Genomic DNA, 23,606 nt, shown 5'->3' with positions numbered 1-23,606 from the left:
GCGCCTGGAAGCCTCCGCTCCGGCTCCCCCTAGCGGTCTGGAGGGCGACGGCACGCGCCCTGGCACAAAGGTTCGAGACCGACCTCGACCCTGGAGCAAAGTGACCGGCTCAGTGCTCCAGGCCGTGAGGACAAGGCCAACTCTTGGAGACTCTCGGGCGTTCAGTGTGCCGGAAGTCAGCTGGGACCTGGGTCAGAGCCATGCCTGGAGGCCCTAGCGGGGAGTGCAGGTCCAGGCGGTGACCTTGGCCAGAGCGGGGGCGGGCTGGGGGCCATTGGACTCCGACCCCGGACCTGCTGCTGCAGCCCAGCGCCTCCCCTGGCCTCCCTGCAGCCACCATGGTGCTCCCTGGGTACGCCGTCTTCTGGGCTGTGCTGCTGGCAACGGGCACGCTGGGCCGCAGGGTTCAGAAGCCGGCGGGACCCACGTCCCTCATCACCACGGTCCAGCCCAAGGCTGGCTTTGACGCTCAGCGGGTAGGGCATGTGGAGCAGGTGTAGGGGAGGCGGCTCGGATGCCCCCGTGCCCTGCAGCGGCTCCGTGCCTCCCCTCGCTCCTCTGCCCCAGTTTGCAGGGACCTGGCTGCTGGCGGCTGTGGGCTCCGCCTGCCGCTCCCTGCAGGAGCAGGGCCACCGGGTGGAGGCCACGACACTGCACGTGGCCCCCCAGGGCGCAGCCTTGGCGGTCAGCACCTTCCGCAAGCTGTGAGTCCTCCCGCGTGGCTCCCCTCCCTGTCCCGCACCCCAACCCCGCTGCCCCCTACCCACGCCCCTCCCAGCAATGGGATCTGTTGGCAGGTGCGCCAGCACTACGGGGACACGCGGGTCCTTGGCCGCTTCCTGCTGCGAGGTGAGGCCGGTGCGGGGGCAGTGTGGGACCGGGGCGCGGCAGGGCTGCGGGGCTGACTTCCCTGGCTCTGCCCAGGCCAAGGACCCCGGGGTCCAGTGCACGTGGTCGTGGCTGAGACAGACTACCAAAGCTTTGCCGTCCTCTACCAGGAGCGTGGGCGGACGCTGTCGGTGAAGCTGTATGGTGCGTGGGGGGGTCTGTCCGAGCCCTGCATGGGGGGTCTCTCAGAGCCCTGCGCCCCTGCGTGGGGGTCTGTCCGAGCCCTGGCCCCTGCGTGGGGGTCTCTCAGAGCCCTGGCTCCTGCGTGGGGGTCTGTCCCAGCCCTGGCCCCTGCATGCTCGGGGGGTCTCTCTCAGCCCTGGCCCCTGCATGCTCGGGGGTCTGTCCGAGCCCTGGCCCCTGCGTGGGGGTCTCTCTCAGCCCTGGCCCCTGCGTGGGGGTCTCTCTCAGCCCTGGGCCCTGCATGCTCGGGGTCCCCACACGCTGACACCGCCCCCTCGGCCCGCAGTGCGCTCCTTTCCTGTCAGTGGCTCGGCCCTGGATGAGTTTGAGAGGCGAGTGGCCGAGGCCAGCCTCACACAGGACAACGTAATCTTCTTCCCCACCTACGGTGAGTGTCCTGGCGGCGCCCCGCCCCGCCCCGCCTGCGCCCCCTCACCCCTGCGTGTCCACCTCTAGGCTTCTGCGAGGCGGCCGACCAGTTCCATGTCCTGGACGGTGAGTGGGGGCGGGCAGGGATGGGCACCCCCTGGAGATCCGTGACTGACGCACCCACCCCTGTGCCGCAGAGGTGAGGCGTTGATGGCCCACAGCAGAAGCTGGACCCTGCGCTTGGAGCCGCCTCCACCCTGGAACCTGCCTGACGCGGAAGGCACCCTGTTCATTAAACTTTGACTGAGGGCTCCTGGCTCATGGCTCCCCTGGCCAGGTGCAGGGGTGGAGGTGGGGTTGACCTGAGTGTCCCCACGGGGCAGGGCCGGAAGGGGTGGGGGCGCGCAGGGGCTGCGGGCATCCTGACAGGCGGGCTGGAAGGGGAGCTGGCTGGAGGGAGGCCTCGCCTGGGGCCCCAGGGCAGGGCAGTGGCTGACCCTCCTCTCCGGCCCACCTGCCTGCCCCCGTCAGGGGCCCGGGAGCACGGACAAAGTGCTCTCAGAGAGGGGTGGGAGAACTTGGCATGGAAGGAGCTAGAAGCAGCAGCAGGCGGTCTGCAGTCCCACCCCACCCCCCTCGGGTCTGCAGGGAGAGGGGCTGCCCTCTGGCCCTCGCCACACTCAGCCAGACCTGAGTCAGCCAGCCAGGCGCTGGACGCCCCACCCGCATGTCAGCGGCAAGTGTGACCTGTGCCCGTCCCCAGGTGGCCAGTCACTTGCTGTGGGCTCAGCGGTTTGAAGCCACAGCAGTCCTGGGACCCTCTGTGCCCTGAGGCACGGGGAGCTGGGAATCCAGGCCGTGCCCACCCAGTCTGAGGGGTCTGGACCGGAGCACCCGTGGAGGCAGCACCCCAGGATGGAGAGCAGGACCTGACTCCAGGCACTGGCCTGCTTTTCCCCGGGGCAAGGCCGAGGCCCCGCCGGGCTCTGGGCTGGGACAGCTGCTCTGTTTGCACAGGTGCTGGGCCGGCCCAGGCACAAACACGGGCCTCCATGGGCACTCCCGGCCTCTAGCTTACTCATTGCTAGCTCCCCCGGGGTGGGTGAGGACAGCGGGCAGGCTGCAGCGGGGTTCCGGGCTGCCGGTCTGGCCCCTCCACCTGGCCAGCACCGACTCCCACCTCGCAGGGGCTCACGGGCGGTCTTGACCTTCCTTGCCCAGGGGACCTGGAGACAGGAGGGGACGGGGCGGGACAGGCCAGGGAGGAGGGCCGCCCCCCTGCACCCCAGGCGGGGGAGAGCCCACCTGCAGGGAAGCAGGTCACAGGTCTCCCCTTGCGGCCCCCAAGGGCCCTAAACACACCTGTGGGGCCCTGATTGGGGGCCGTGGTCACGTGCGCGCTCCCTCCAATGGTACCTCGGTGGGAGGGGCACCCAAGTCGGCCAGGGTGACCAGGGCATGGCGTCTCTGGTCCGGCTGTGGCCGGTCAGGGAGCGGGGGTGTGGGGCTGGGATGGGTGCTGTGGGGCAGCGTGACAGGGTGCATTCAGGGGCCAATCCACCCACCCACTACAGGGGTCAGGAACGCGGGGGCCGCCTCCCCTCTCTCAGGACCTCCTACCTGGGGGGCAGGACCTGACTAGCCCCTGCCCTGGGGGCCCCAGCCCCCCTCTTCCACCCCTGGGTCCTGGGCCCATCCGCAGGTGGGTCAGTCCTGGGGATCGCCCAGTCCTGGGGTCGCAGGGGGCTGGCAGGTGGGCTCTGAGAAGGGTCACAGCAGCATTCCTCGTGGGCAGAACACTGGGTCCAGCAGAGAAGCCCTGGTGAGTGGGCAGCCATCTGAAGGGCCCTGCCCCGTCCATCTGCCCCAGCCCTCCCTGGGCCCTGCCCCGTCCATCTGCCCCAGCCCTCCCTGGGTGCAGCATTTCTGCCAGCCTGATGCTGCAGGCCAGGCGGCAACCCCCCTGGGAGGGCCCCTCTGGGAGGCCCATAAGCCCCAGCCAGCCGCTCCACCCCACGGCAGCTGCCAGCATGGGGCCTTGCTGGGCCCTGGGGCTGCTGCTGGCCCTGGCACCCATCCTGCTCGGCCTGTCCCCAGCCCGCCAGCCCACCCTGCCCCAGTGGCAAGGCTTCCAGGCGCAGCAGGTACAGGGTCTCTGGGGCCAGGAGGGGATGCACACCTCCCAGGGGACCAGCCTGTTCTCAGGGTTCCTATAGGAGCCCCCCAACCCGTGGCAGGGACCGGCAGCCCCCCTTCCCATAAGCTCTGCCCGTCATCCCACTGCTGAATCCAGGGCAGGCTCCGTCCCCAGCCAGCACCATCCAGGCAGGCCCCGCCAGGGAGGGCCGCCCCTCCTGCCCGTGTGTCACCTGCGCTCGCAGTTCCAGGGGGACTGGTTGGTCCTGGGCCTGGCGGGCAACAGCCTGACAAGGAAGGACCGGGCCCTGCTCAACCCCTTCCTCATCACCTTCGAGCTCAACGAGAAAGGCCAGCTGGAGGTGTCCAACGCCATGACCCGGTGAGGGGCACACTGCCTGGGGGAGGGTCGCTGGACCAGAAGAGGGGGTGCTGGCAAGCTGTGGGGGGCTACGCCTGGCCCACCCCCCCCGGGCCTGGCCTCTGGTTGGCCTCCTCCTGAGCCAATCATTGCACCTGCTGGGCTCCTTGAGGAGCCTGCCCTGGCTGGCCACCTGTCCTGCTGCAGGCAGGGGCCTCTGGGGTCCTCAGGTGCCCTGAGTGGGGACACTGCAGTGTTCAGGGGTCTGCCCACTCCGGAAGCCCCCGAGTCGTGGTTTCTTGGGGCTGGCGGGGAGCAGGGATCCAAGAGCAGGGCCTGGGTGTCCCTCTTGCCAGCCCTGCAGGGGCGACAGCCCTGGCCACCTTCATGCCAAGCTGCCATCTGCAAGCACTTTTGCTCGGCCATCCAGGCCTGGCCTCGGCTGAGGGGGCAGGCTAGTGACTGCCCACGGCTCCCCAGGGACAGGCCATCCCGTGCCCATCCGTCAGAGGATGGTCCGGCCTACGGAGGGTTAGGGGCAGGCTGTGCCTGGGACACCCCCAGCAGGCCTGGCCAGTTTCCGGAACATTCCCCTGCTGCTCCTCGCCCCCGCAGGGGCAAGCGCTGTGACACCTGGAACTACGTGCTGACGCCAGAGTCCCAGCCAGGGCACTTCCGGGTGGATGGCCTTACAGGTGAGCAGACATGGGGGGGTCTGGGCTTTCCTGGAAGGAGTCTCACTTTGGTGTCCTCCACCCCAACCAGGGCCGGAGAGCGAGGTTGTCCAGGTGGTGGAAGGCGACTATGAGAAGTTTGCCCTGGTGGTCTCCCAAAGACTCACTGGCACCCAGACCATCCTGCGAATCAGCCTGCTGGGTGAGGGGCGTCTGGGGCATCTGGGGCAGGGCACCTGCCGGGGGAGGGACGTCCAGGCCCCACCTGCCGGGGGAGGGGCACCCAGGCCCCGCCTGCTGGGGGAGGGGTGTCCAGGCCCCGCCTGCCGGGGGAGGGGTGTCCAGGCCCCGCCTGCTGGGGGGAGGGGCGTCCAGGCCCCATCTGCCAGGGGAGGGACGCCCAGGCCCCGCCTGCCGGGGGAGGGGCACCAGGCCCCGCCTGCCGGGGGAGGGACGTCCAGGCCCCGCCTGCTGGGGGAGGGGCGTCCAGGCTGGGGTGCGAGTTTCACACACTTGCTTCCCTGGCCAGCAGTCAGGATCTGGCAGTTGCCATCAGAGGTGAAGAACAAATTCTTTTGCCTGGCCCGCAGCCAGGGCCTCAAATGGGACAACATTGTCTTTCCAGATCTGACCGGTAACTGTCCTGGGGAGCGGCCGGGGAGGAGGGGCCTGGACCCCGAGGTGCTGCACCGCACGGGGTCACCCATGGGTGGGGGCAGCTCCCGACCGGGTCCTCCCTCCCCCTGCCCTGCCTTTGGGGTGCCTGGGCTGCCCCAGGGCCCGCGGGCCTGGCCGGTTCACTGCAAGCCTGTAGTCCCACCTCTGCCTCTCACGCATGGCAAGCCATCGTGCTGTGGGCCAGCCAGCCCGGCCCAGCGCTGCCCACACGCACCCACGCGTGTGCACACGCCCACCTTGGCAGGCTGCCACGGCTCTGGGGGACTCGGGGCCAGCAGGGGAGGCTCAGGTCTCAGCACCCCCGGCCACAGCACTGTCCCCACCGCTCTCCCGTTCCTGCCCTCAGAGTGGTCGCCTGGCCCGCACAGCTGCTGACGACAAAGCGGCCCCTGACTCCGTGCGCCCCTTCCCTCCACCTGAATAAAAGTGCCCGAACCCGAGCGTGGCTGTGGGGACCGTGGGGTGCTGGGCAGCTCTGGCTCCACCCCGCAGAGGGTCCTGTCAGGTCACTCCCAGGACACAGCCCCTCCTCTGGGGCCCACTGTCCGGGCACAGCTGGCCGCAGGCACACTGCCCTATCCCGCTGCGTTCAGGGAGCCCGGGCCTGGGTGAGAGCACACACCGGCCGAGGCCCAGCACCACAGGGCCCCAAGACCCACGTTCAGTGGCCGGCCCTGACCCACAAGTGTCACTCAGCTGAACTGCCTACTGGGCGGAGAGAGGGGCCTACAGGCGAACGAGCAGGACAGGCCGGCTCCCTGGAGCAGCAGACTTGCCCTACCCTGGCCAGAGCATCCCCGGGCCTGGGGGCCGTCAGCGGGCGTGGGAGCAGGTGGGTCGGGGATGCAGCGGCTGGTCCAGGAGGCCTGTCGCAACACTAGCTGCTGTGTCTGCTGGTGACAAGGGACAGGCTGCTGTGGCCCTGGACGGCGCTGTGGCAGGGTGGAGCCTCGTGGTCCCCTGTCCCACCATCCCCTTCTCACCTCTCACGCTGGCAGCCCAGAGCCTGGACAGAGGGGAGGGGTCAACAAGGACCTGGAGGGTGGGCTTGCTCCAGCACCGCCCATTTCACACCCTTTTTTGCAATTATCGGGAATGTCACAGCATCAGATGCATGGTGGGAGTTTAAAGATTTACAGAGAGGAAGATGTTCCATCTGCTGGTTCACTTCCCAAGTGGCTGCAACAGCCGGAGCTGAGCGAGTCTGAAGCCAGGAGCCAGGAGCTCTTCCAGGTCTCCCATGCAGGTGCAGGACCCCAAGGCTTTGGGCCATCCTCGGCTAATTTCCCAGACCACAGGCAGGGAGCTGGAAAGGAGGTGGAGCAGCCAGGACTTGAACTGGTGCCTGTATGGGACCCCGACATGTGCAAGGCAAGGTCTGTAGCCACTAGGCTACCATGCCGGGTCCTAAAACTTTTCTTTCTTTTTTTAAATTAATTTATTTATTTAGCGTTGGAAAGGCAGATGAGGAAAAGGAGAGAAAGAGAGAAAGATTTCTGCCCACTGATTCACTCCCCAAGTGGCCGGAGTGCCAATCCGAAGCAGGAACCCCACGCAGGTCTCCCACGCAGGTGCAGGACCCCAAGGCTTTGGGCAGTTTCTCCGTTGTGTTCCCAGGGCATAAACAGGATGGGAAGCAGGGCTGCCAGGACACGAACCAGTGCCCATATGGGATCCCAGTGTGCAAGGTGAGGACTTTAACTGCTAGGCTACCTCACCAGGCCCAAAAAACTTTATTTTAAAAATTTTGTTTGAAAGGCAAAATTACAGAGAGGAGGAGAGACAGAGAGAGAGATCTTCCATCCACTAATGAACTCACCAAATGGCTGCAGTGGTCAGTCAGGCCAAGCCAAAGCCAGCTTAGAACTCTGGGCCACAAGTCGACCTGGACCCACCCTGCAGCCATGCGCGATCAACCACTGGGACCACTTAGAGGAGCAAGGCGCCAGCACGAGGCGCAGCCGCACCCGTGCTAGCATGTCACACGGCCCACCCTCTCCCGGCTTGCATGCTGCACTGCCCGGGGCTGAAGGCTTCGCGTCCTCGCAGAATTCCTCCCGTGTGGTCCCGGGGCCGCCCAGCGCAGCCCCCGGGCGTCCACCTCAGCCAGACCAGGAGCCCCCCGTGTCGGGGCCTGCCGGGGCAGCTGGAACGCCTGGGAAGCACAGGGCCCGCCCCACCCGGGTGCAGGCCTTACCCAGGGCAGACAGCCGCTGGCCTCGGCCCAGCCCGGGGGGTGGGGATGGTCACACTGGGCCGGCCTCCCCGATGCCTTCAGCAAAAACAAGCAGAAGCCCGTGGAAAGTTCCAGATCCTGACCCAGTTTTTGCTTACCCAGGTGCCTGGTGGTGGGGGGCTCTGCCCCGCTGTGCCTGCACTGCCTCCTGGCCGGATCTCGGCAGGTGCACACAGGCCAGCCCTGGGAAGCAGGTCGAGGGATGGTCCGGGGGCCGCCCTGGCAACAGACCCACTGGCTGAGCCGAGGCCAGCGCCTGGCTGCCAGACCCCAGATGCAGGGTGATCAGCGGGTCACCCACGGGGGACAGCATACCAGGACCCCACCCCATGGCATGAGTTCCAGTCCCAGCTGCCCCACTTTCCACCCACTTCCTGCTGGAAAGGCAGGAAGGTGCTTGCGACGCGGCACCCCACGAGAGACCTGAAGCTCCGTGTGGGCAGTGACCCCGCGGAGGGGAGACCTGCCTCCCGCTCTTGCTCTGTGACTTTCCGACTGTGGTCACTTGCACTGTCGGAACCAAGAGCTTACGAGGGAGCCCCCAGGCGCCAGCGTGTTCTGAGCAAGGATACTTTGTGTCAGAGCGAGAGCGCTGGAGGCGGGCAGCCCCCAGAGGCGCTGCCAGGGTACGGGCAGCAGTGAGAGGGCAGAGAGCTTCCCTCTGCCAGGGCACTCCCCAGATGGCTGCAATGGCCGGAGCTGGAGTTCCATCCGTTTCCTGCTTGGGCGCAGGGTCCCAAAGCCTTGGGCCGTCCTTCCGGGCTTTCCCCGGCCACAGGCGGGGAGCTGGATGAGCTCTGGAGCAGCCGGGACTTGAACTGGGCAGTCTGACTTGGATGCCAGCCTTACGGGCAGTAAGCCCACCGAGCACTCTTGGTGGGGGGGAGGGATGGCCAGCGTCCGCAGGTGACCGCGCTGAGAAGCCCATGGAGCTGCAAGGGGCACCTTCACCTCTCACAGGTGGACAAGAGTTTCACCCTGGGCCTGGGGTGGTAGCCTAGTAGCTAAAGACCTCACCTTGCATGCACTGGGATCCCATATGGGTGCCAGTTCTAATCCTGGCAGCTCTGCTTCCCATCCAGCTCCCTGCCTGTGGCCTGGGAAAGCAGCAGAGGACGGCCCACAGCCTTGGGACCCTGCACCTGCGGGGGAGATGAAGCTCCGGGATCCTGGCTTCGGACCATTCCAGCTCCGGCCATTGTGCTCACTTGGGGAATGAATCAACAGACGGAAGATCTCCCTCTCTGTCTCTCCTCCTCTCTGTATATCTGAATTTCCAATTAAAAGAAAATAAATCTTTAAAAAGCTTTACCCCTGGGGCAGCTGTGCCAGAGGTGAGCTCCTGGGTTCGCGACCCCTTTTGGTCAGCCCACACCGGGGACAGTGTCCACGCACTGTGGAAGGAGAGCCTGGGGCAGGGGCCCAAGGACCTGGGAGTGTGGCCAGGCCTGCGCCTAGATCCTCGACCGGGAGGAGCTGTGGGAGCCGTGTGGGAGCCCGTGGGGTGGCCGGCCTGTCTCTGGCTTGGTGTGGGATGGTGTGCAGGGCCGGCAGCTGGGCCCACTGGGCATGGACGGCACCCGTCCTGGGCCTTTGAGTTGAGCTGCCTGTTCTCTGTGGGACAAAGTGGGTGCGGTGGCGAGAGGGCCCCAGGGTCAGCCCAGGGCCAGAGCCCCTGCACCCCACACCAGGCCTCCACTCCCCTGACCACGGCGTCATGGCAATCTCCTCACCCCTGCCCAGCCATCACACCTCAGGGCCAAGTCCTGAGCCCCTGCCTGGCCTGCACCCAGCCCCTTCCTGCCTGGGCCCAGGCCTGAGGAGCCATAGTCAGCCCAGGTCAAGCCAGGACCGTGTCCCCCGTACCACTGCACACAGCACAGTCCGAGAAGCAGGGCTCCTGGCAGCGGCCGCCTCAGCTCTGGGCCAGCCCTCTGTGCCCTTGTGCAGAGCAGGCAGTGAGGCCCCTCTGGGCTGGTGACCTGGGTGAGCTGGGATGCCCCAGGAACAGTGTAACCTCACCTCCACCTGTGTGCACAGACAGCCCACATGTGCACGAACAGGGTTCAACCACACATCCACGTGTGTCATACCAGAGAACAAACTGCATACAGCAGGGACAAGGTGCACACACACAGGGACAAGGTGCACACACACAGGGACAAGGTGCACACACACGGGGACAAGGTGCACACACAGGGACAAGGTGCACACACACAGGGACAAGGTGCACACACACAGGGACAAGGTGCATACACAGGGACAAGGTGCACACACACAGGGACAAGGTGCACACACAGGGACAAGGTGCACACACACAGAGGGACAAGGTGCACACATACGGGGACAAGGTGCACACACAGGGACAAGGTACACACACAGGGACAAGGTACACACACAGGGACAAGGTACACACACATAGGGACAAGGTGCACACACCCAGGGACAAGGTGCACACAGGGACAAGGTGCACACAGGGACAAGGTGCACACACACACAGGGACAAGGTGCACACAGGGACAAGGTGCACACACACACAGGGACAATGTGCACACACAGGGACAAGGTGCACACACACACAGGGACAATGTGCACACACAGGGACAAGGTGCACACACATGGACGGGACGTGCACAGCTTCGGACACACACGGACGGGACGTGCACAGCCCGGACACACACACACACACACACACACACACACACACACACACACACACACGGACAGGTCATGCACAGCCCCAGACACAGGTGCACGGCCTTGCCATGCAAGGACAGAAAGGCAGGCAGCTGCCCCGTCCGGCTCACCCCATGCCCCGGGGCACAGGGCCTTTGTCTGGAACACACTGTCTCTTTGTGTCCAGGAAGCTCTCTGGGGTGCTGAGTGGAATGTGGGCAGGAACTGCTTTGTTTTGCAGAAGTCCTCCCAGCACTCAGTCTGCCAGAATGCAGAGGGAGCAGAGTTCCCAGCCCTCCGCGCCTCCGTGGGAGTGGGGGCTCCTGGCCCTGGCCCCAAGCACCCCCATTGCCCGGACAAGGGTCTTGAGCTGCCCCAAAGGGGACGCAGGTCTGAGGGAGGGTGAGGGGTCCCCACCCTGGCCAGGCTGAGGGCATCAGGATGGATGGGGCGGGTGGCACAGCCCCAGTGGCCTGCCCTCCTATCTGCTGACTCCACAGGCCAGGCGGCTGGCAGCTTTGTCCCTGGGTCTCAAGGCCGCAGTGCTGCAGGCAGCACGGGGATGCCAGAGGGGCCACAGTGGTCGCATGTGCCACTGTGAGGGTAGACAGACCAAGGTGCCAGCCCATGAAGAGTCAAGGAAAGTAGCCATGGTGGCACTGTGCGGAAGGGGCCAGGCAGCTGGGGTGTGTTTGTGAAGCATGTGGCATGAGGCGTGAGGTGGAGGTGTGAGCTGGGAGGTGTGAGCTGTGAGGTGGAGGTATGAGCTGTGAGGTGGAGTTGTGAGTTGTGAGGTGGAGGTGTGAGCTGGGAGGTGTGAGCTGTGAGGTGGAGGTGTGAGCTGTGAGGTGGAGGTGTGAGCTGTGAGGTGGAGTTGTGAGTTGTAAGGTGGAGGTGTGAGCTGTGAGCTGTGAGCTGTGAGGTGTGAGTTGGAGGTGTGAGCTGTGAGCTGTGAGGTGGAGGTGTGAGCTGTGAGGTGGAGGTGTGAGCTGTGAGCTGTGAGGTGTGAGGTGTGAGCTGTGAGCTGTGAGGTGGAGGTGTGAGCTGTGAGGTGTGAGCTGTGAGGTGGAGGTGTGAGGTGGAGGTGTGAGCTGTGAGCTGTGAGGTGTGAGCTGTGAGCTGTGAGCTGTGAGGTGGAGGTGTGAGCTGTGAGCTGTGAGGTGTGAGCTGTGAGGTGGAGGTGTGAGGTGGAGGTGTGAGCTGTGAGGTGTGAGCTGTGAGGTGGAGGTGTGAGGTGGAGGTGTGAGCTGTGAGCTGTGAGCTGTGAGGTGTGAGCTGGGAGGTGTGAGCTGTGAGCTGTGAGCTGTGAGGTGGAGGTGTGAGCTGTGAGCTGTGAGCTGTGAGGTGGAGGTGTGAGGTGGAGGTGTGAGCTGTGAGCTGTGAGCTGTGAGGTGGAGGTGTGAGGTGGAGGTGTGAGGTGTGAGGTGTGAGCTGTGAGGTGTGAGCTGTGAGCTGTGAGCTGTGAGGTGGAGGTGTGAGCTGTGAGCTGTGAGCTGTGAGGTGTGAGCTGTGAGCTGTGAGCTGTGAGGTGGAGGTGTGAGCTGTGAGCTGTGAGCTGTGAGGTGTGAGCTGTGAGGTGGAGGTGTGAGGTGGAGGTGTGAGCTGTGAGCTGTGAGGTGGTGGTGTGAGCTGTGAGGTGGAGGTGTGAGGTGGAGGTGTGAGCTGTGAGGTGGAGGTGTGAGGTGGAGGTGTGAGCTGTGAGGTGGTGGTGTGAGGTGGAGGTGTGAGCTGTGAGGTGGAGGTGTGAGGTGGAGGTGTGAGCTGTGAGGTGGAGGTGTGAGCTGTGAGGTGTGAGCTGTGAGGTGTGAGCTGTGAGGTGGAGGTGTGAGCTGTGAGATGTGAGGTGTGAGCTGTGAGCTGTGAGGTGTGAGGTGGAGGTGTGAGCTGTGAGGTGTGAGGTGGAGGTGTGAGCTGTGAGGTGTGAGCTGTTTGGTGTGAGCTGTGAGGTGGAGGTGTGAACTGTGAGATGTGAGCTGTGAGCTGTGAGCTGTGAGGTGTGAGGTGGAGGTGTGAGCTGTGAGGTGTGAGCTGTGAGCTGTGAGCTGTGAGCTGTGAGGTGGAGGTGTGAGCTGTGAGGTGGAGGTGAGAGGTGGAGGTATGAACTGTGAGGTGGAGGTGTGAGCTGTGAGGTGTGAACTATGGTGTGTGGCATGATGCATGAGGTAGAAGGTTGCCGACTTGGAACCCTGGTGAGTATGAGTCTAAGGGCTGCGGGAACGTGAGTGGTGGAGCCCAGGCCCTGGTCACTTAGCTCTCTATTCACTCATTGAAGGGCTGGCCACACAGCTGGCCATAAAACTGACCATAGATCTGGCCACAGACTGACCGTGGATCTGGCCACAGAGCAGGCCACACAGCTGACTCCAGAGGAGGCGTGAGGACGGGCCCCGCTCTGCCAGCCTGAGCCCCTGCAGGCAGAGTCCCTCCAGGTCGGTGTGTGCTATGAGGGTCCTTGCCCTGGCAGACTGAGTCCACTGGTATCCTTGCTCGGTCAAGACCCCTGGGGACACCCTCAGGACACCGGGGCTGCTGGGAGAGCTGCGTTTCTAGGTGAGTTAGTCATGGGCATGTGACCTGTGGGAGGCTCCTGCCTTTGCGACCGCTGTTTCCTGTGAGACGGCGAGCTCGCGCCCCCAGCTCTGCCCCCACATGCCCAACTCTGCCCAGGCCAGGCTGGAACTTAGGGCCCCCACCTGGCAGCCATCACTGCTGCCCCCAGCACTGCCCCGGGCTGGAGTTGGACCCGAGGTAAACCCCCTGAGAAGGGGACCTGGGGCTGGGGCTGGGGCTCAGGCCTGGGGCACCCAAGGGCATAGCTGAGGCCAAGGCGGCCCAGGCCCGTGCTGGGCTGCTGGACCCCAGGGTGCTGGAAGGGGCAAGGGCAGCCCATGTGGCCCCTGACAGGTGGGCCCCCGGAGGTCAAGACCCAGCCCCCAGGGACAGGACGGAGCCCCAGCAGCTCGCACCCCCCTCCCCCGCTTGCTGCCTTGTGCCCCCACCCCCACCCCTTGCCAAGAGGGGGCTGGGGGCAGCTGCAGCCCCCTACGTCTGCAACTCCTGCAGGGTACAGCAGAGCTCTGAGCCCGAGGCTGAAGCGGCAGGCTGAGAGGGACACCGGACACCCATGGTCTGGCCACGGGGTTCACCCAGCTGGTCCCCGTTCTGAAGGCACATGGGCCGGCCAAGCCCTCCCCCACCCCACCGACAGCTGCAGGGCCGGCCCTGTGGGGCCTCTTGCATAAGCTGCGGGCCGGTGCCGCCCCCTCCCCCGCATCACGAGCCCGCAGTGGGCAGTGCTTGGCCTGGGTACTCGCCAAGGCCGGCGCATATAAGCAGGGGTCTGCCCAGCGCCGGGTGCTCGTCAGATCCACTCCGCAGGAATGGCTGCTCGACGCACGCTGTGCTTGGGGTTGGTGCTGCTGGCGGCCGTGGGAGTGCTGCAGAGCCAGGCCCAGGCCCCGGTCCCGGTGCAGCCCGATTTCCAACAGGACAAGGTGAGGGCCCCAGCACCGGCCCAGGACAGGACGCTGCGGGTCCGCGCGGGGCTCGGTGTGTGCAGCTCCCTAAGTGCGGGTCACAGCGCACGAACCCGGAGTGCGCCTCGTGCCCACGCGCGGACACAGGGCGCTCCGGGGCTGCCTGCAGGGCGCGCGCCCCTCTCCGGCCCCGGGTGCCCGGTGCTGCCCAGTGCTGCCTAGCGGCAGAGGGTGCGATGAGGGCGTGATGAGGGCGCGAGGAGGGCGCGAGGTGGGCGCGGCCTGCCGGGGAGGAGGGCTGGGGGTCCCCGGTCAAGCCGCGGGTCGCTCGCCGCAGTTCCTGGGGCGCTGGTTCACCGCGGGCCTCGCCTCCAACTCGAGCTGGTTCCGCGAGAAGAAGGCAGTGATGAGCATGTGTCTGTCGGACGTGGCCCCCATGGCCGAGGGCGGCTTCAACATCACCACCACCTTCCTCAGGTGGGACGCGGGCGGGCTTGCGGGGGTCGCCCTGGGCCCGGGGCGGGGGCACGCCTCTGACCCTGAGCGTGACCTGCTCGCAGGAAGAACCAGTGCGAGACGCGGAGCCTGCTGCTGCAGCCTGCGGGGAGCCCCGGCAGCTACAGCTACATCAGCCCCCGTGAGTGTCCCCACGCGGAGGCCGCTGGCCGTGACACTGACCGCCCAGCCAGGGCTGTAGGGAGCTGACCCTGCCTGGGCCCCACTGGGCCGATCACCTCCCTGCCCCAGGTTTCCACCACCCAGGGGCTACCCTGGCTTGACCCCTCCCTCAGGATCCCCTCCCCATGAGAGGACGCCCCCAGCCCACCTGACTCCCCAGCAGGCTCCCCCAGCCCACTTGGCCCCCAGCAGGCTCCCCCAGCCCACTTGGCCCCCCAGCATGCTCCCCCAGCCCACCTGACCCCCAGCAGGCTCCCCCAGCCCACCTGACCCCCCAGCATGCTCCCCCAGCCCACCTGACCCCCAGCAGGCTCCCCCAGCCCACCTGACCCCCAGCAGGCTCCCCCAGCCCACCTGACCCCCAGCAGGCTCCCCCAGCCCACTTGGCCCCCCAGCATGCTCCCCCAGCCCACCTGACCCCCCAGCAGGCTCCCCCAGCCCACCTGACCCCCAGCAGGCTCCCCCAGCCCACCTGACCCCCAGCAGGCTCCCCCAGCCCACCTGACCCCCAGCAGGCTCCCCAGCCCACCTGGTCCCCCAGCAGGCTCCCCAGCCCAGGTGGTCTCTTGCAGACTGGGGCAGCACCTACTCAACCTGGGTGGTGGAGACAGACTACCAGGAATTCGCGCTGCTGTACAGCGAGGGCACCAAGGGCCCCGGGCAGGACTTCCGCATGGCCACGCTCTACAGTAGGTGCCCTGGCTGGGGGGTGGGGGGCCTGCGGCCTGGCCCTGCTCCAGCCCCCTGTCTCTACCCCAGGCCGCAGCCAGACCCCCAAGGACGAGCTGAAGCAGAAGTTTAGCACCTTCTGCCAGGCCCAGGGCTTCCCCGAGGATGCCATGGTCTTTCTGCCACGCAACGGTGAGAACTCCACCCTGGGCACCCTGGGCACAGCACCCCTGCGTGGTGTGAGGGCGGTGGGCAGCCAGGGCAGGGACAGGCACCCCTGGATGGGAACAGTTGGGGGCCGCTGAGCATGGGGACGGGCTGGGACCAGGGACACCGACCACAGCTCTCACCCTTTCTCACAGACAAGTGCCTCAAGGAGCAAGACTAGGTGAGCCGGGCGCCCCACCATGCAGCAGGCTCTGCTGTTAACCTGTGAGGGGCCGCGCATGGCCAGGTCCCAGCTGGGCCAACTGGCAGAGGCCTGGGGTGGGAGGGTGGGACCCTTGGATGGAGACGGGTAGGGGGAGAGGGTGGGGACCCCCTGGAAGGGGTGTGGGGAGACTCACAGAGCCAGGCAGCCCGGGCTCGGCTGTGCTGACACTGCTGCTCTCGCCGCCAGGACACACCTGCTGGGCTCCTCCTCGGGCCTGGAGACGCCCCCTACCCCCTGCCTCTTCCACAAAGCGCTTCTGGCCCCTCGGGTGCTCCTTGATGCTAAGAAATAAACTGAGCAAAGTTGGCTCCGGCTTGTCCATTAGTGCCCTGGGAGCGGGCCCCCAGCAGGGGGTCACCCTGGGAGCAGGCACGGGTCCCATGCTGCCCTCAGTAGGGTCACCTTTGCTGCCCCTCTGCCCCTCACCCTGTAGCCGGCCGGCTGTGCCCTGCACCATCCGTTCACAGGACAGGAAGGGGTGCAGGCCCCGCCGTGTGTGGGGGAATTAGCCCGGCCCTCTGGGCAGAGGCGATAAGGGCCGGGGACAAAAAGGCACACTTGTTTAGAAGCCACAGATGTGTCCCTGCCCCCTTCCGCCCTTCTTCCGCAGGCTGGGGGTGGTCCAGGGCCAATCCACTGCTCCCTCCCTGCCCCCGAGCACCCCGATGCCAGGGCAGGGCCCTGGGTGTCCACACAGCAGCCTTGTCCCCTCCCAGAGACCTGCCACCACAGCCATGCTGTGCCTGGCCAGACCGGACCTTCCCAGGGCTCTGGCTCCATCCCAGCACACCAGGCAGGTCCAGAGGGGAACATGGCATTCCAGTGGCCATCTTGGAAGAGGCAGCCATGCCTGGCTGAGAGCTGGGGGGGCCAGCATCCCAGGGAAGTGTCAGGAGCTGCACCTGGCTCTGGGCCCAGGCCAAAGCTCTGGGGGTGGGTAGAGCTGGGTGGAGGAAGTGGGCTTTCTGGTCTGGTCTGGGGGTCCCTGGTCCAGGCTGGGGGTGTGGGAGAGACACCTCCCTGGAGCCCAGCTGGTGCCCTCTGCGCTGCAGGCTGGGTCAGACTTCACCCGGGGATGGGAGAAGGGCCATTTGGCCCCAGCCTCCCTGGGCACTGCCCCCAGGTGCCTGTGGGAGCCACATTGGGTGGCTACATGAAGACGCTTGCTGTCTGCTGACCCCTCTGGCCAGCAACAACTTGGCCCTCAAGTTCAGGCACCCGCCGAGACCAGGGCCAGCATGGGGCTGGAGACACTGGGATGCGGGGTGGTCATGTAGGGGCTGCTGCTCAGGGGTTGGGGTCTCTGCAGACCCCCTGGCAGCTGTCAGCACACGACCTTCACCAAGGACTCGGTGAAGCAACATGGTGAGGGCAGCTGACCCTGGACACGCACGAGGGCGCTGTGTGCCGAGTCCAGCTGCAGCTCTGCAGTGGGCTGAGGCCCCGGGACACAGCTGGCCCCCCAAGAACCCGCAGGCTGGTGGGGGACTTGCCTGGAGTCCCTCCCCTCCTCCTCTCCCCTCCCCTCCTTTTCTCTGTTCACAGCCTTCCTGTTCCTGCCCCTGAAGGCCCACCAGAGTTGCAGCCCAGCCAGAGCGCTCTGTAGCCCAGGAGCAGTGGGTGCTGCTACCGCCCCTGCTCAGGGAGTAGGAGGCTGGGGGGCACCCCAGCAGGAGGGCACCGGCAGGCACCCCAGCAGGAGGGCACCGGCGGGAGGGTCTTGCCGTGTCCTCTGTGGGGCACAGGAAGTGACGGCAGAGTGGATACTGTAGCCCCCCTCCCCAGCCCGCCACAAGCCAGGGGAGCGGGGTCGGCAGGGACCTCACTGGTCCTGTGGGGCGACTGCCTGGGAGGGGCGGAGGGGGCGGACTTGCTGAACTGAGGGGGGCGGCAAAGGGGGACGCCGCACTCCTGAGGAATCTGGCGGGGGGGGTGGGGAGCCTCAGCCTTTGTGCCTCGGATCCTCCTAAGCTGCACCCCGGTGCCCCCCAGGCAGCCCTCCCAGGGCCCTACTTCTCCTCCGACGGTTGGGGATTCAGACAGAATGGGGGCAGAGGAGGGGGCACCCCAAAGCATCTGTGGGAGCTGGGTGCTTGTGCCTGCCACCAACCCAGGGTATGTGGTCTGGCTGACCTAAGAACCTTCTAGAACCTGCAGGCAGAGTGGCTGCTGTGTGTGAGGTCAACGGTTCAGGCAAGCTCCTGGGTGGCCACTGTCCGGCTGCCCCCCAGGGCCTTGGGCTGGGGACGGCGGTGAAGAGCCGTGGGGAAGTGGCGCAGTTGAGGCTAAGATGTCTCAGCTCCCTACGGTGCCCGTCCTGGTCCCTCCCTGCCGCCCTCGAGGGCCACCCACATACTTGCACGCACAACACAACAGATGCACGCCATACATGATGTATACATGGCACAGAAACACATACATGTACAGGCACTTGCCCCGGGGGGACCCCTGTGCCCCGCAGCACCACTCCTCCCTGCTCGGGCAGGTGAACGCCCCAAGGCTCCCGGCTCCTGGCTTCAGCCTGGCCCAAGTGTCCAGCCGGGCACTCCCGGCACCCTGCACTACCCGCCACTGGCCACACAGGGGCAGCCTCAGCCAGCTTCCCGTCTCCCCAAGCCTGGAAGAGGCGCTGGAACCTGCCCACGTGCCACCTGAGAGCCAAGGCCCCCAGGCCCTGCTGGGCTGACCCCTGACCTTATGCTCCAGCTGAGCTCACCCCCTCACCCCTGCACTGTGCCGGCTCAGCCCTGCGCGCTCCCTGCTGTCCCTCTGCAGGGTCCCCCAAGGCCAGGTGTGGGGAAGCGTGTGTCAGAGCCACGGCCACGCCATGTTCCCCTGTGTCCGAGCCATGGCCACACTGCAAATCTGCCCCCGGGTCCAGCGTTTCCTGGATGGTTGTGTCCTCTTGGGATGGGGAGAAGGCATTTATCTGAATGACAGAAAGAGCCTCCATCACTGGCCACACCCCAAATGCCCAGAGCAGCCAGGGCTGGGCCAGGAGCTCCTCTGGGGTCCCCACGTGGATGGCAGGCACCCAAGGCCTCAAGCCGTTGCCGCTGGCTCCCAGGGTCTGTGTCAGCAGCAAGCTGGTGTGAGAGGCCAGAGGCAGGCATGGAGCCCACAGGGCCCTGGCAGGGCTATGCGTGCCACCGCTGGAGTAGATGCCCACTGCACCTGGCTAGCACTCAGCCCTCCTGACCCCCACCCGCCCTCTCTCTGTGCTGGGGTGCTCAGAACCCCTCCCCCCTCACCACACTCAGCTCCCACAGCTCAACAGCTGCAGCTGGGCCAACCAGCTCCCACCAACCTTATCTAGGGCCCGGCACCCCCTGCTGCTCCCCCAGGCGGCTGCAGCACTGGGCAGCTCCCCTGCCTGGCGCCTCCCTCCAGTTCCCACTGCCCACGCAAGGCCCCCTCCGCAGCAGCCAGCCCCACTGGGGTCTGCGGCCCTGTGTTCAGCCCCCCAGCCTGTCCTGCCCTGCCCCCTGGAACCACGAGGGCTTCATACCCCAACGGTGTCACTCACCCCCGACCCTCGCAGCTCACTCAATCCACATGTCTTTAAAATGCTTATTCTTGGGCCCGGCACGATGGTGCAGTGGTTAAGGTCCTCGCCTTGCACGCCCGGGATCCCATATAGGCGCCGGTTCTAATCCTGGCAGCCCTGCTTCCCATCCAGCTCCCTGCCTGTGGCCCGGGAAGGCAGTCGAGGACGGCCCAAGGCTTTGGGACCCTGCGTCCAAGTGGGAGACCCAGAAGAGGCTCCTGGCTTCGGATCAGCATAGCATCGGCCGTTGCGCTCACTTGGGGAGTGAATCATAGGACGGAAGATCTTCCTCTCTGTCTCTCCTCTCTGTATATCTGCCTTTCCAATAAAAATAAAAATAAAATCTTTCAAAAATAAAACAAAATATTTTTTTTTAAAAAAAAGCTTATTCTTTGCGTGGGGAATGCTTATTTTTTGCCTGGGGGGGTGAGGTCTCCCGCCCCCGGGGACACGCCCTGGTGGCCCAGGCAGCAGGGGCTGGGAGTTCCTCCAGCTGCCCCACGAGGCTGATAAGGACGCGGGCACCTCCGGAGGTGGTATAGGCACTCCTTGTGTGTCCCCGGGGGTCTCCGAGACCCACCCAGAACGGTGTTTAAGGGCTCCGGGGCTCGATCCAGGGGCAGGAGAGAGCCACAAAGGGGTGCCCTCGGAGCCTCACCAAGTGCCATGGTCCCTGGTCCAGCTGAGGGAGCAGGTGTCAGCGGAGGTGCGGATGCCCGCCTGCTGCCGCGGCCCCGGAGGCCCAGGAGGCCGCGGTGTGCCTGCCTGATGCAGGGTCCGCCGGGGCGCAGGGGCACGGCTCTTTCGGCTCAGCCTCTGTGCGGGCCCTGGCGTCAGGAACAAGTGCCCGGCCCGGGGACACCGAGTTGCCAGCGGTGCGGGATGCTGGGGCGAGCCGCGATTCGGGTCGGTCCGGAGTGGCGAGTGTGCGCCACAGCGGAGGGCGCGTGGGCAGCGCGCAGGGCCGGGAGCGCCCGAAGGCGGCGAGGAGGGCGCAGCTCGACTCGGGGGCACCGCGCGCCCCTCCGGGCAGCACAGGGCCGCGCCGGGCCGCGCCGGGGACAGCCGGAACCCAAGGCGGGCCGGGCGGGCCAGGCGGCCCCGGGCCCGCCCCTTCCTGCCCGGCGGCCGCCCCGCCCCGGCGTCCCGACCCGCCATGGCGCCGCCGCTGTGCACGCTCCCGCCGGGCCCGGGGCCGCCCCGCTTCGTGTGCTTCTGCGAGGGGGAGCGAGACGGGCCTGCGGGCGGCGTCCACGTCTGGTGAGTGAGCGGGCGCAGCGGGGCGGGCGGCGCGGGCAGCCCGGGGGCCGCGGCCTGACCGTCCCTCCTGCCGCAGCGTGACCGATGGCGTGCAGCTGTGGAGCACCTGCTCGGCGCCGCACGGCCCGGCCGTGGGTAAAGGGGCCGCCCCGAGGCCGGGCTGGGGCGGGGGGCGCGGGGCCAGCCCGCGGGTGACGCCTGTGCGCCCCGCTTTAGGCGCACGCCGGCCCGAGCGCGGCCCAGGACACCGTCGCCCTCTTCAGGTGAGCCCGGGGCCGGGCGGGCGGACCGGGGCGCTGGGGCGGGCGCGCGGCTCAGCTGGCGGCCTGGCTCTGTTCGCAGGGCAGCCTGCCAGCAGCAGGCCGTGACGCTGACCCTGCAGGAGGACGCGGCGGCCCTGACGCTCTCGGGGGTCCCTCCCGCCCTGACCTTGGACCTGCGCAAGGTGCCCGCGGCAGAGGCAGCCCCCAGGCTGCAGGCGCTGACCCTGGGCCTGGCCGAGCGCGTCTGCAGCCTGGAGCGGCGCCTGGCAGGTGGGCTCCTCCCTCCCCACCTCCCCCGGTCGGAGGGTGCCTGCGCGCGCCCCTTCCCCTGGCAATGGCGGTTTCCTTCCTCAGCTGTGGAGACGGCCGCGGCCCCCAGCCCTAGGAAGAGCCCTAGGCCGGCAGGGCCTGGACCCTTGCTCCCAGGTGAGGTGATGTGAGGGGCGGGGCCGGGCCCCAGAGGGGAGCTGGGCTCAGGGGTGCCCGTCCTGTGTCCCCCCAGATGTGGAGCCCCAGCGAGGCGGCCCCGGGCAGAGGGTCAGGAGGCGGTGTCCTGGGGAGTCCCTCATAAACCCCGGCTTCAAAAGGTACCTGTCCCCCGCCTCTCCTTGCCCTGCCTGGCCCATTTGGCCGCGCCCGCCTCACCCGTCTTCTTCCCCAGTAAGAAGCCAGCGGGCGGCGTGGACTTCGAGGACAACTGAAGTGGCCACGTCCTGGGGACTGTCCCGAGTGGGGATTGGCTGTGCGCAGCCTAGACTTGGACACCTGACATGGTCACGCCTGGGGGTGGGCTTGCGGTCACACAGCAATGGCTACTGCCCTGCACCCCCATCCAATAAAGGCCCCTTGAAGTGGAGGTACTGACCCGGCTTGGTACCTGGGGGTTGGCCAGGGGCAGCAATTCGGGGACTCCTTGGGTCCCGCACTTTGACGGGGGGGGGGGGGGGGTCGAGGCCTCCGTTCCCTGCCCCGAGGCTCAGGCAGGCAGTGCCCCTGCACACGCATCCAGGCATCCTTTCTGGCCGGCCCAGGAGCCAAGGGGGCACAGCCAGGGCCCCAGGCTTGGGTCCCAGCTGCAGAACACAGCCCCCGCACACCCCAGAAGAACACTCACAGGTTCGGAGCACACACGTGTTTGGGGGTCTCGGGCACACCCCTGGCCTGGCCTGGGCTGGCAGGCTCAGCACCGCCCCCTTGAACGTCAGGGCGCCCTGCCTGACTGGTTTGGGAACCCCATCGAGGCCGCTGCACGGCTTCCTCGCACAGTCATTCTGGCTCTTGGGGTGCGGGTGCTAGCGGGGGCGCACGACAGGCCGGTAGGCCGCCAGGATCTCGGCACTGGGCGGACACGTGTACTTGAACTCCTTCTCCTGCTGCGCATTGTCCAGGTAGCGGCGCACGGCCCGCAGCTCAGCCGGGATGGGCACGTGGCGGAAGTGCGCACACACGGCCTGCGGGGTACACGGGGCGCGGTGAGGGTGGGGCCCGTGCTGCCCCCCCATCCCCACTCCCCGGCCCTGCGCTCACGTCCACAATGTGCAGCTTGGGGAGCAGCCTGCAGTCAGCCAGGGTGAGCTGGTCGCCGTCCAGGAAGCGGCGGCTGGACTCCCGCAGCTGCGGCTCCCGCGCCAGCTCATGCTCCAGGGGCGCGCGCAGGTAGCCGTCCAGCCGGGCGAGGGCGCGCAGCAGCTGCTGGTACAGGGCTGGGGGCGCGAGCGCCATGAGGCCTGCCCAGGCGCTTCAGCCCGAGCCCGGCCCCGGCCCCCGGCCCCGACGCCCCTCACCTTGGTCTTGCGCGGGCGCAGGGTTCTTGATGAAGGCGGAGAACTTGTGGAAGACGTCGTTGCCCGCCGTGTTGGACTCCCGGTACCGCGGCGCCAGGCTGGGGAAGCTGCGAGGGGCGGGAAGTGGACTGAGGGCGGAGAGCCTGGGGCCACCCCCACCCCCGCAGCACCAGCACCCCAGGCTCACTCGGGCGGCCCCAGCGTCTGCTCCAGGAACTCCTCGATCTGCAGCGTGTCGGTCTTGGCCTCCCCGTCGTACAACAGGATGGGCAGCTGCGAGCCTGGCGCGAAGTCTTTGAGCACGTCCAGCGACCTGGGGGCGGCGGGCGGAGGGGGCGGGCTGGGGCGGCGACCGGGCGGGCAGGGCCCAGCCGCGTCCCGGGGTCTTACCTGTGAGTATCCACTGTGGTCAGGGTGAAGGGCACGCCCTTCAGGAGCAGGACCATGAAGAGGCGCTGGCAGGACGGGCAGTGGCCCACGCTCTCACCGTCCTCGCTCGCCTGGGTGGGTGGGGCCAAGCGAGCCGGCTCAGGAATCCTGCCACCCAGCTGGGTGGAACCCACCTCTCCCTGCCGGGGCCCTGGAGCCCGGCCAGGGCGGGCCAAGTGTCAGCCGAGAGCTCTCGATCTGGACCCAGGGAGGGAGGTGGCGGCGGGCTTCCAGAACTTGGGCAGGGGCTGGCCCTGGGGCCAGGTGAGAGGGCGAGGTGGCCCGGGCCTGCTGGGCCTGCTCTGGCTTCAGATCCTGGATCCCCAGCGTGGGGAGGGGCAAGGTCTGGCTGCCCACCCCGATGGAGCTCCAGATGGGTCCCCGCCCCCTCCCCTCTGGGCATACCAGCCCCCTGAGAACTGAGCCCCTCCCAGAGCCACCCTGGGTCCTGGGGCTCCCTCCCCCCCCTCCCGCCCTCTGCCTCCGTGGGACCCCCTGGGCCAGGCCCCAAAAGGGGTGCGAGCAGACCCCGCCCTCGCCCACCTTGACGAACAGCTGCAGCGTGGAGGTTTCAGCCATGGTGGAGCCGGCGCTGGGCGCGGGGTGCGGCCCGCGGCTCTTAAAGTCCTGGGTGCTCCGCCCTCCCTGGCCCAGCGCCGCCCTCCTTAGCTGCCCGGCAGGCGGGAGGCCTGGCCCAGAAGTGGGCTCCCCCGTGGCTGTGTGGGCTGGAAAACTGGGCGTCCTGGGCTGGCCGTGGCTGTGACCCCAGCCAATGCTGCGGGAGCACCCTCAGCCAGAATGCTTGGCGTGGGGGAGCCTTGGGGACAGCTCAGGGCCAGGCTTTCTGCTTGGGGACCCCAATCCTG

The 23,606-nt window shown here is 67.1% G+C and overlaps 5 protein-coding genes across 9 annotated transcripts; 4 read left to right on the top strand and 1 right to left on the bottom strand.

Moving 5' to 3' along the window:
- Positions 1–46: 46 nt before the first annotated feature.
- C8G (complement C8 gamma chain) lies at positions 47–1,708 on the top strand. Its single transcript, XM_040963516.1, has 7 exons — positions 47–476; positions 568–704; positions 779–849; positions 925–1,032; positions 1,358–1,459; positions 1,528–1,566; positions 1,638–1,708. Exons 1-7 carry the CDS (start codon positions 339–341, stop codon positions 1,649–1,651), a joined length of 609 nt encoding a protein of 202 aa, XP_040819450.1. The 5' UTR covers positions 47–338; the 3' UTR covers positions 1,652–1,708.
- A 1,762-nt stretch (positions 1,709–3,470) lies between these two features.
- On the top strand, positions 3,471–5,708 carry LCN12 (lipocalin 12). Its single transcript, XM_041004592.1, has 6 exons — positions 3,471–3,584; positions 3,822–3,958; positions 4,553–4,632; positions 4,670–4,813; positions 5,141–5,245; positions 5,636–5,708. The coding sequence occupies exons 1-6, from the start codon at positions 3,471–3,473 to the stop codon at positions 5,662–5,664; spliced, it is 609 nt and encodes a 202-aa protein (XP_040860526.1). The 3' UTR covers positions 5,665–5,708.
- Positions 5,709–13,537: 7,829 nt separating this feature from the next.
- On the top strand, positions 13,538–15,763 carry PTGDS (prostaglandin D2 synthase). Its single transcript, XM_040963151.1, has 7 exons — positions 13,538–13,695; positions 14,015–14,154; positions 14,238–14,314; positions 14,928–15,044; positions 15,115–15,216; positions 15,387–15,412; positions 15,644–15,763. Exons 1-6 carry the CDS (start codon positions 13,582–13,584, stop codon positions 15,410–15,412), a joined length of 576 nt encoding a protein of 191 aa, XP_040819085.1. The 5' UTR covers positions 13,538–13,581; the 3' UTR covers positions 15,644–15,763.
- A 4,383-nt stretch (positions 15,764–20,146) lies between these two features.
- On the top strand, positions 20,147–21,414 carry PAXX (PAXX non-homologous end joining factor). 5 transcript variants are annotated; one of them, XM_041004604.1, is made up of 7 exons: positions 20,147–20,264; positions 20,341–20,395; positions 20,481–20,527; positions 20,607–20,797; positions 20,882–20,953; positions 21,030–21,114; positions 21,193–21,414. In XM_041004604.1, the coding sequence occupies exons 1-7, from the start codon at positions 20,161–20,163 to the stop codon at positions 21,389–21,391; spliced, it is 753 nt and encodes a 250-aa protein (XP_040860538.1). In that variant the 5' UTR covers positions 20,147–20,160; the 3' UTR covers positions 21,392–21,414. The 5 variants fall into 5 exon arrangements, with proteins under 5 accessions (XP_040860538.1, XP_040860542.1, XP_040860539.1 ...); XM_041004608.1 differs by having other exon boundaries at positions 21,189–21,382; XM_041004607.1 differs by having other exon boundaries at positions 20,178–20,264; positions 20,612–20,797.
- A 146-nt stretch (positions 21,415–21,560) lies between these two features.
- CLIC3 (chloride intracellular channel 3) lies at positions 21,561–23,319 on the bottom strand. Its single transcript, XM_040963107.1, has 6 exons — positions 23,284–23,319; positions 22,702–22,811; positions 22,499–22,624; positions 22,312–22,418; positions 22,055–22,230; positions 21,561–21,978 (listed from the first exon to the last, which is right to left on the bottom strand). Exons 1-6 carry the CDS (start codon positions 23,317–23,319, stop codon positions 21,820–21,822), a joined length of 714 nt encoding a protein of 237 aa, XP_040819041.1. The 3' UTR covers positions 21,561–21,819.
- Between the last annotated feature and the right edge of the window lie 287 nt (positions 23,320–23,606).

Source organism: Ochotona curzoniae, unplaced genomic scaffold (assembly GCF_017591425.1).
Source record: "Ochotona curzoniae isolate NIBS_2020 unplaced genomic scaffold, NIBS_Ocur_1.0 scaffold_3208, whole genome shotgun sequence".
In the NCBI taxonomy this organism is placed as follows: Eukaryota; Metazoa; Chordata; class Mammalia; order Lagomorpha; family Ochotonidae; genus Ochotona; species Ochotona curzoniae.
This window is presented reverse-complemented; position numbering and strand designations above follow the sequence as displayed.

What these genes read in the sequence shown, in the direction of transcription:
- PTGDS (XM_040963151.1), top strand. Translation starts at nt 13,582, where the DNA reads ATGGCTGCTCGACGCACGCTGTGCTTGGGGTTGGTGCTGCTGGCGGCC. An exon ending in CTACAGCTACATCAGCCCCC is followed by an intron (nt 14,315 to 14,927) that starts GTGAGTGTCCCC and finishes GGTCTCTTGCAG; the next exon opens with ACTGGGGCAGCACCTACTCA. An exon ending in GGTCTTTCTGCCACGCAACG is followed by an intron (nt 15,217 to 15,386) that starts GTGAGAACTCCA and finishes CCTTTCTCACAG; the next exon opens with ACAAGTGCCTCAAGGAGCAA.
- CLIC3 (XM_040963107.1), bottom strand. Translation starts at nt 23,319, where the DNA reads ATGGCTGAAACCTCCACGCTGCAGCTGTTCGTCAAG. An exon ending in CAGACGCTGGGGCCGCCCGA is followed by an intron (nt 22,419 to 22,498) that starts GTGAGCCTGGGG and finishes CGCCCCTCGCAG; the next exon opens with CTTCCCCAGCCTGGCGCCGC. An exon ending in TGCGCCCGCGCAAGACCAAG is followed by an intron (nt 22,231 to 22,311) that starts GTGAGGGGCGTC and finishes TCGCGCCCCCAG; the next exon opens with CCCTGTACCAGCAGCTGCTG.
- LCN12 (XM_041004592.1), top strand. Translation starts at nt 3,471, where the DNA reads ATGGGGCCTTGCTGGGCCCTGGGGCTGCTGCTGGCCCTGGCACCCATC. An exon ending in GTGTCCAACGCCATGACCCG is followed by an intron (nt 3,959 to 4,552) that starts GTGAGGGGCACA and finishes TCGCCCCCGCAG; the next exon opens with GGGCAAGCGCTGTGACACCT. An exon ending in CCTGCGAATCAGCCTGCTGG is followed by an intron (nt 4,814 to 5,140) that starts GTGAGGGGCGTC and finishes TTCCCTGGCCAG; the next exon opens with CAGTCAGGATCTGGCAGTTG.
- C8G (XM_040963516.1), top strand. Translation starts at nt 339, where the DNA reads ATGGTGCTCCCTGGGTACGCCGTCTTCTGGGCTGTGCTGCTGGCAACG. An exon ending in GCTGTCGGTGAAGCTGTATG is followed by an intron (nt 1,033 to 1,357) that starts GTGCGTGGGGGG and finishes CTCGGCCCGCAG; the next exon opens with TGCGCTCCTTTCCTGTCAGT. An exon ending in AATCTTCTTCCCCACCTACG is followed by an intron (nt 1,460 to 1,527) that starts GTGAGTGTCCTG and finishes GTCCACCTCTAG; the next exon opens with GCTTCTGCGAGGCGGCCGAC.
- PAXX (XM_041004604.1), top strand. Translation starts at nt 20,161, where the DNA reads ATGGCGCCGCCGCTGTGCACGCTCCCGCCGGGCCCGGGGCCGCCCCGC. An exon ending in CGGCGCCGCACGGCCCGGCC is followed by an intron (nt 20,396 to 20,480) that starts GTGGGTAAAGGG and finishes GCCCCGCTTTAG; the next exon opens with GCGCACGCCGGCCCGAGCGC. An exon ending in CCTGGAGCGGCGCCTGGCAG is followed by an intron (nt 20,798 to 20,881) that starts GTGGGCTCCTCC and finishes TTCCTTCCTCAG; the next exon opens with CTGTGGAGACGGCCGCGGCC.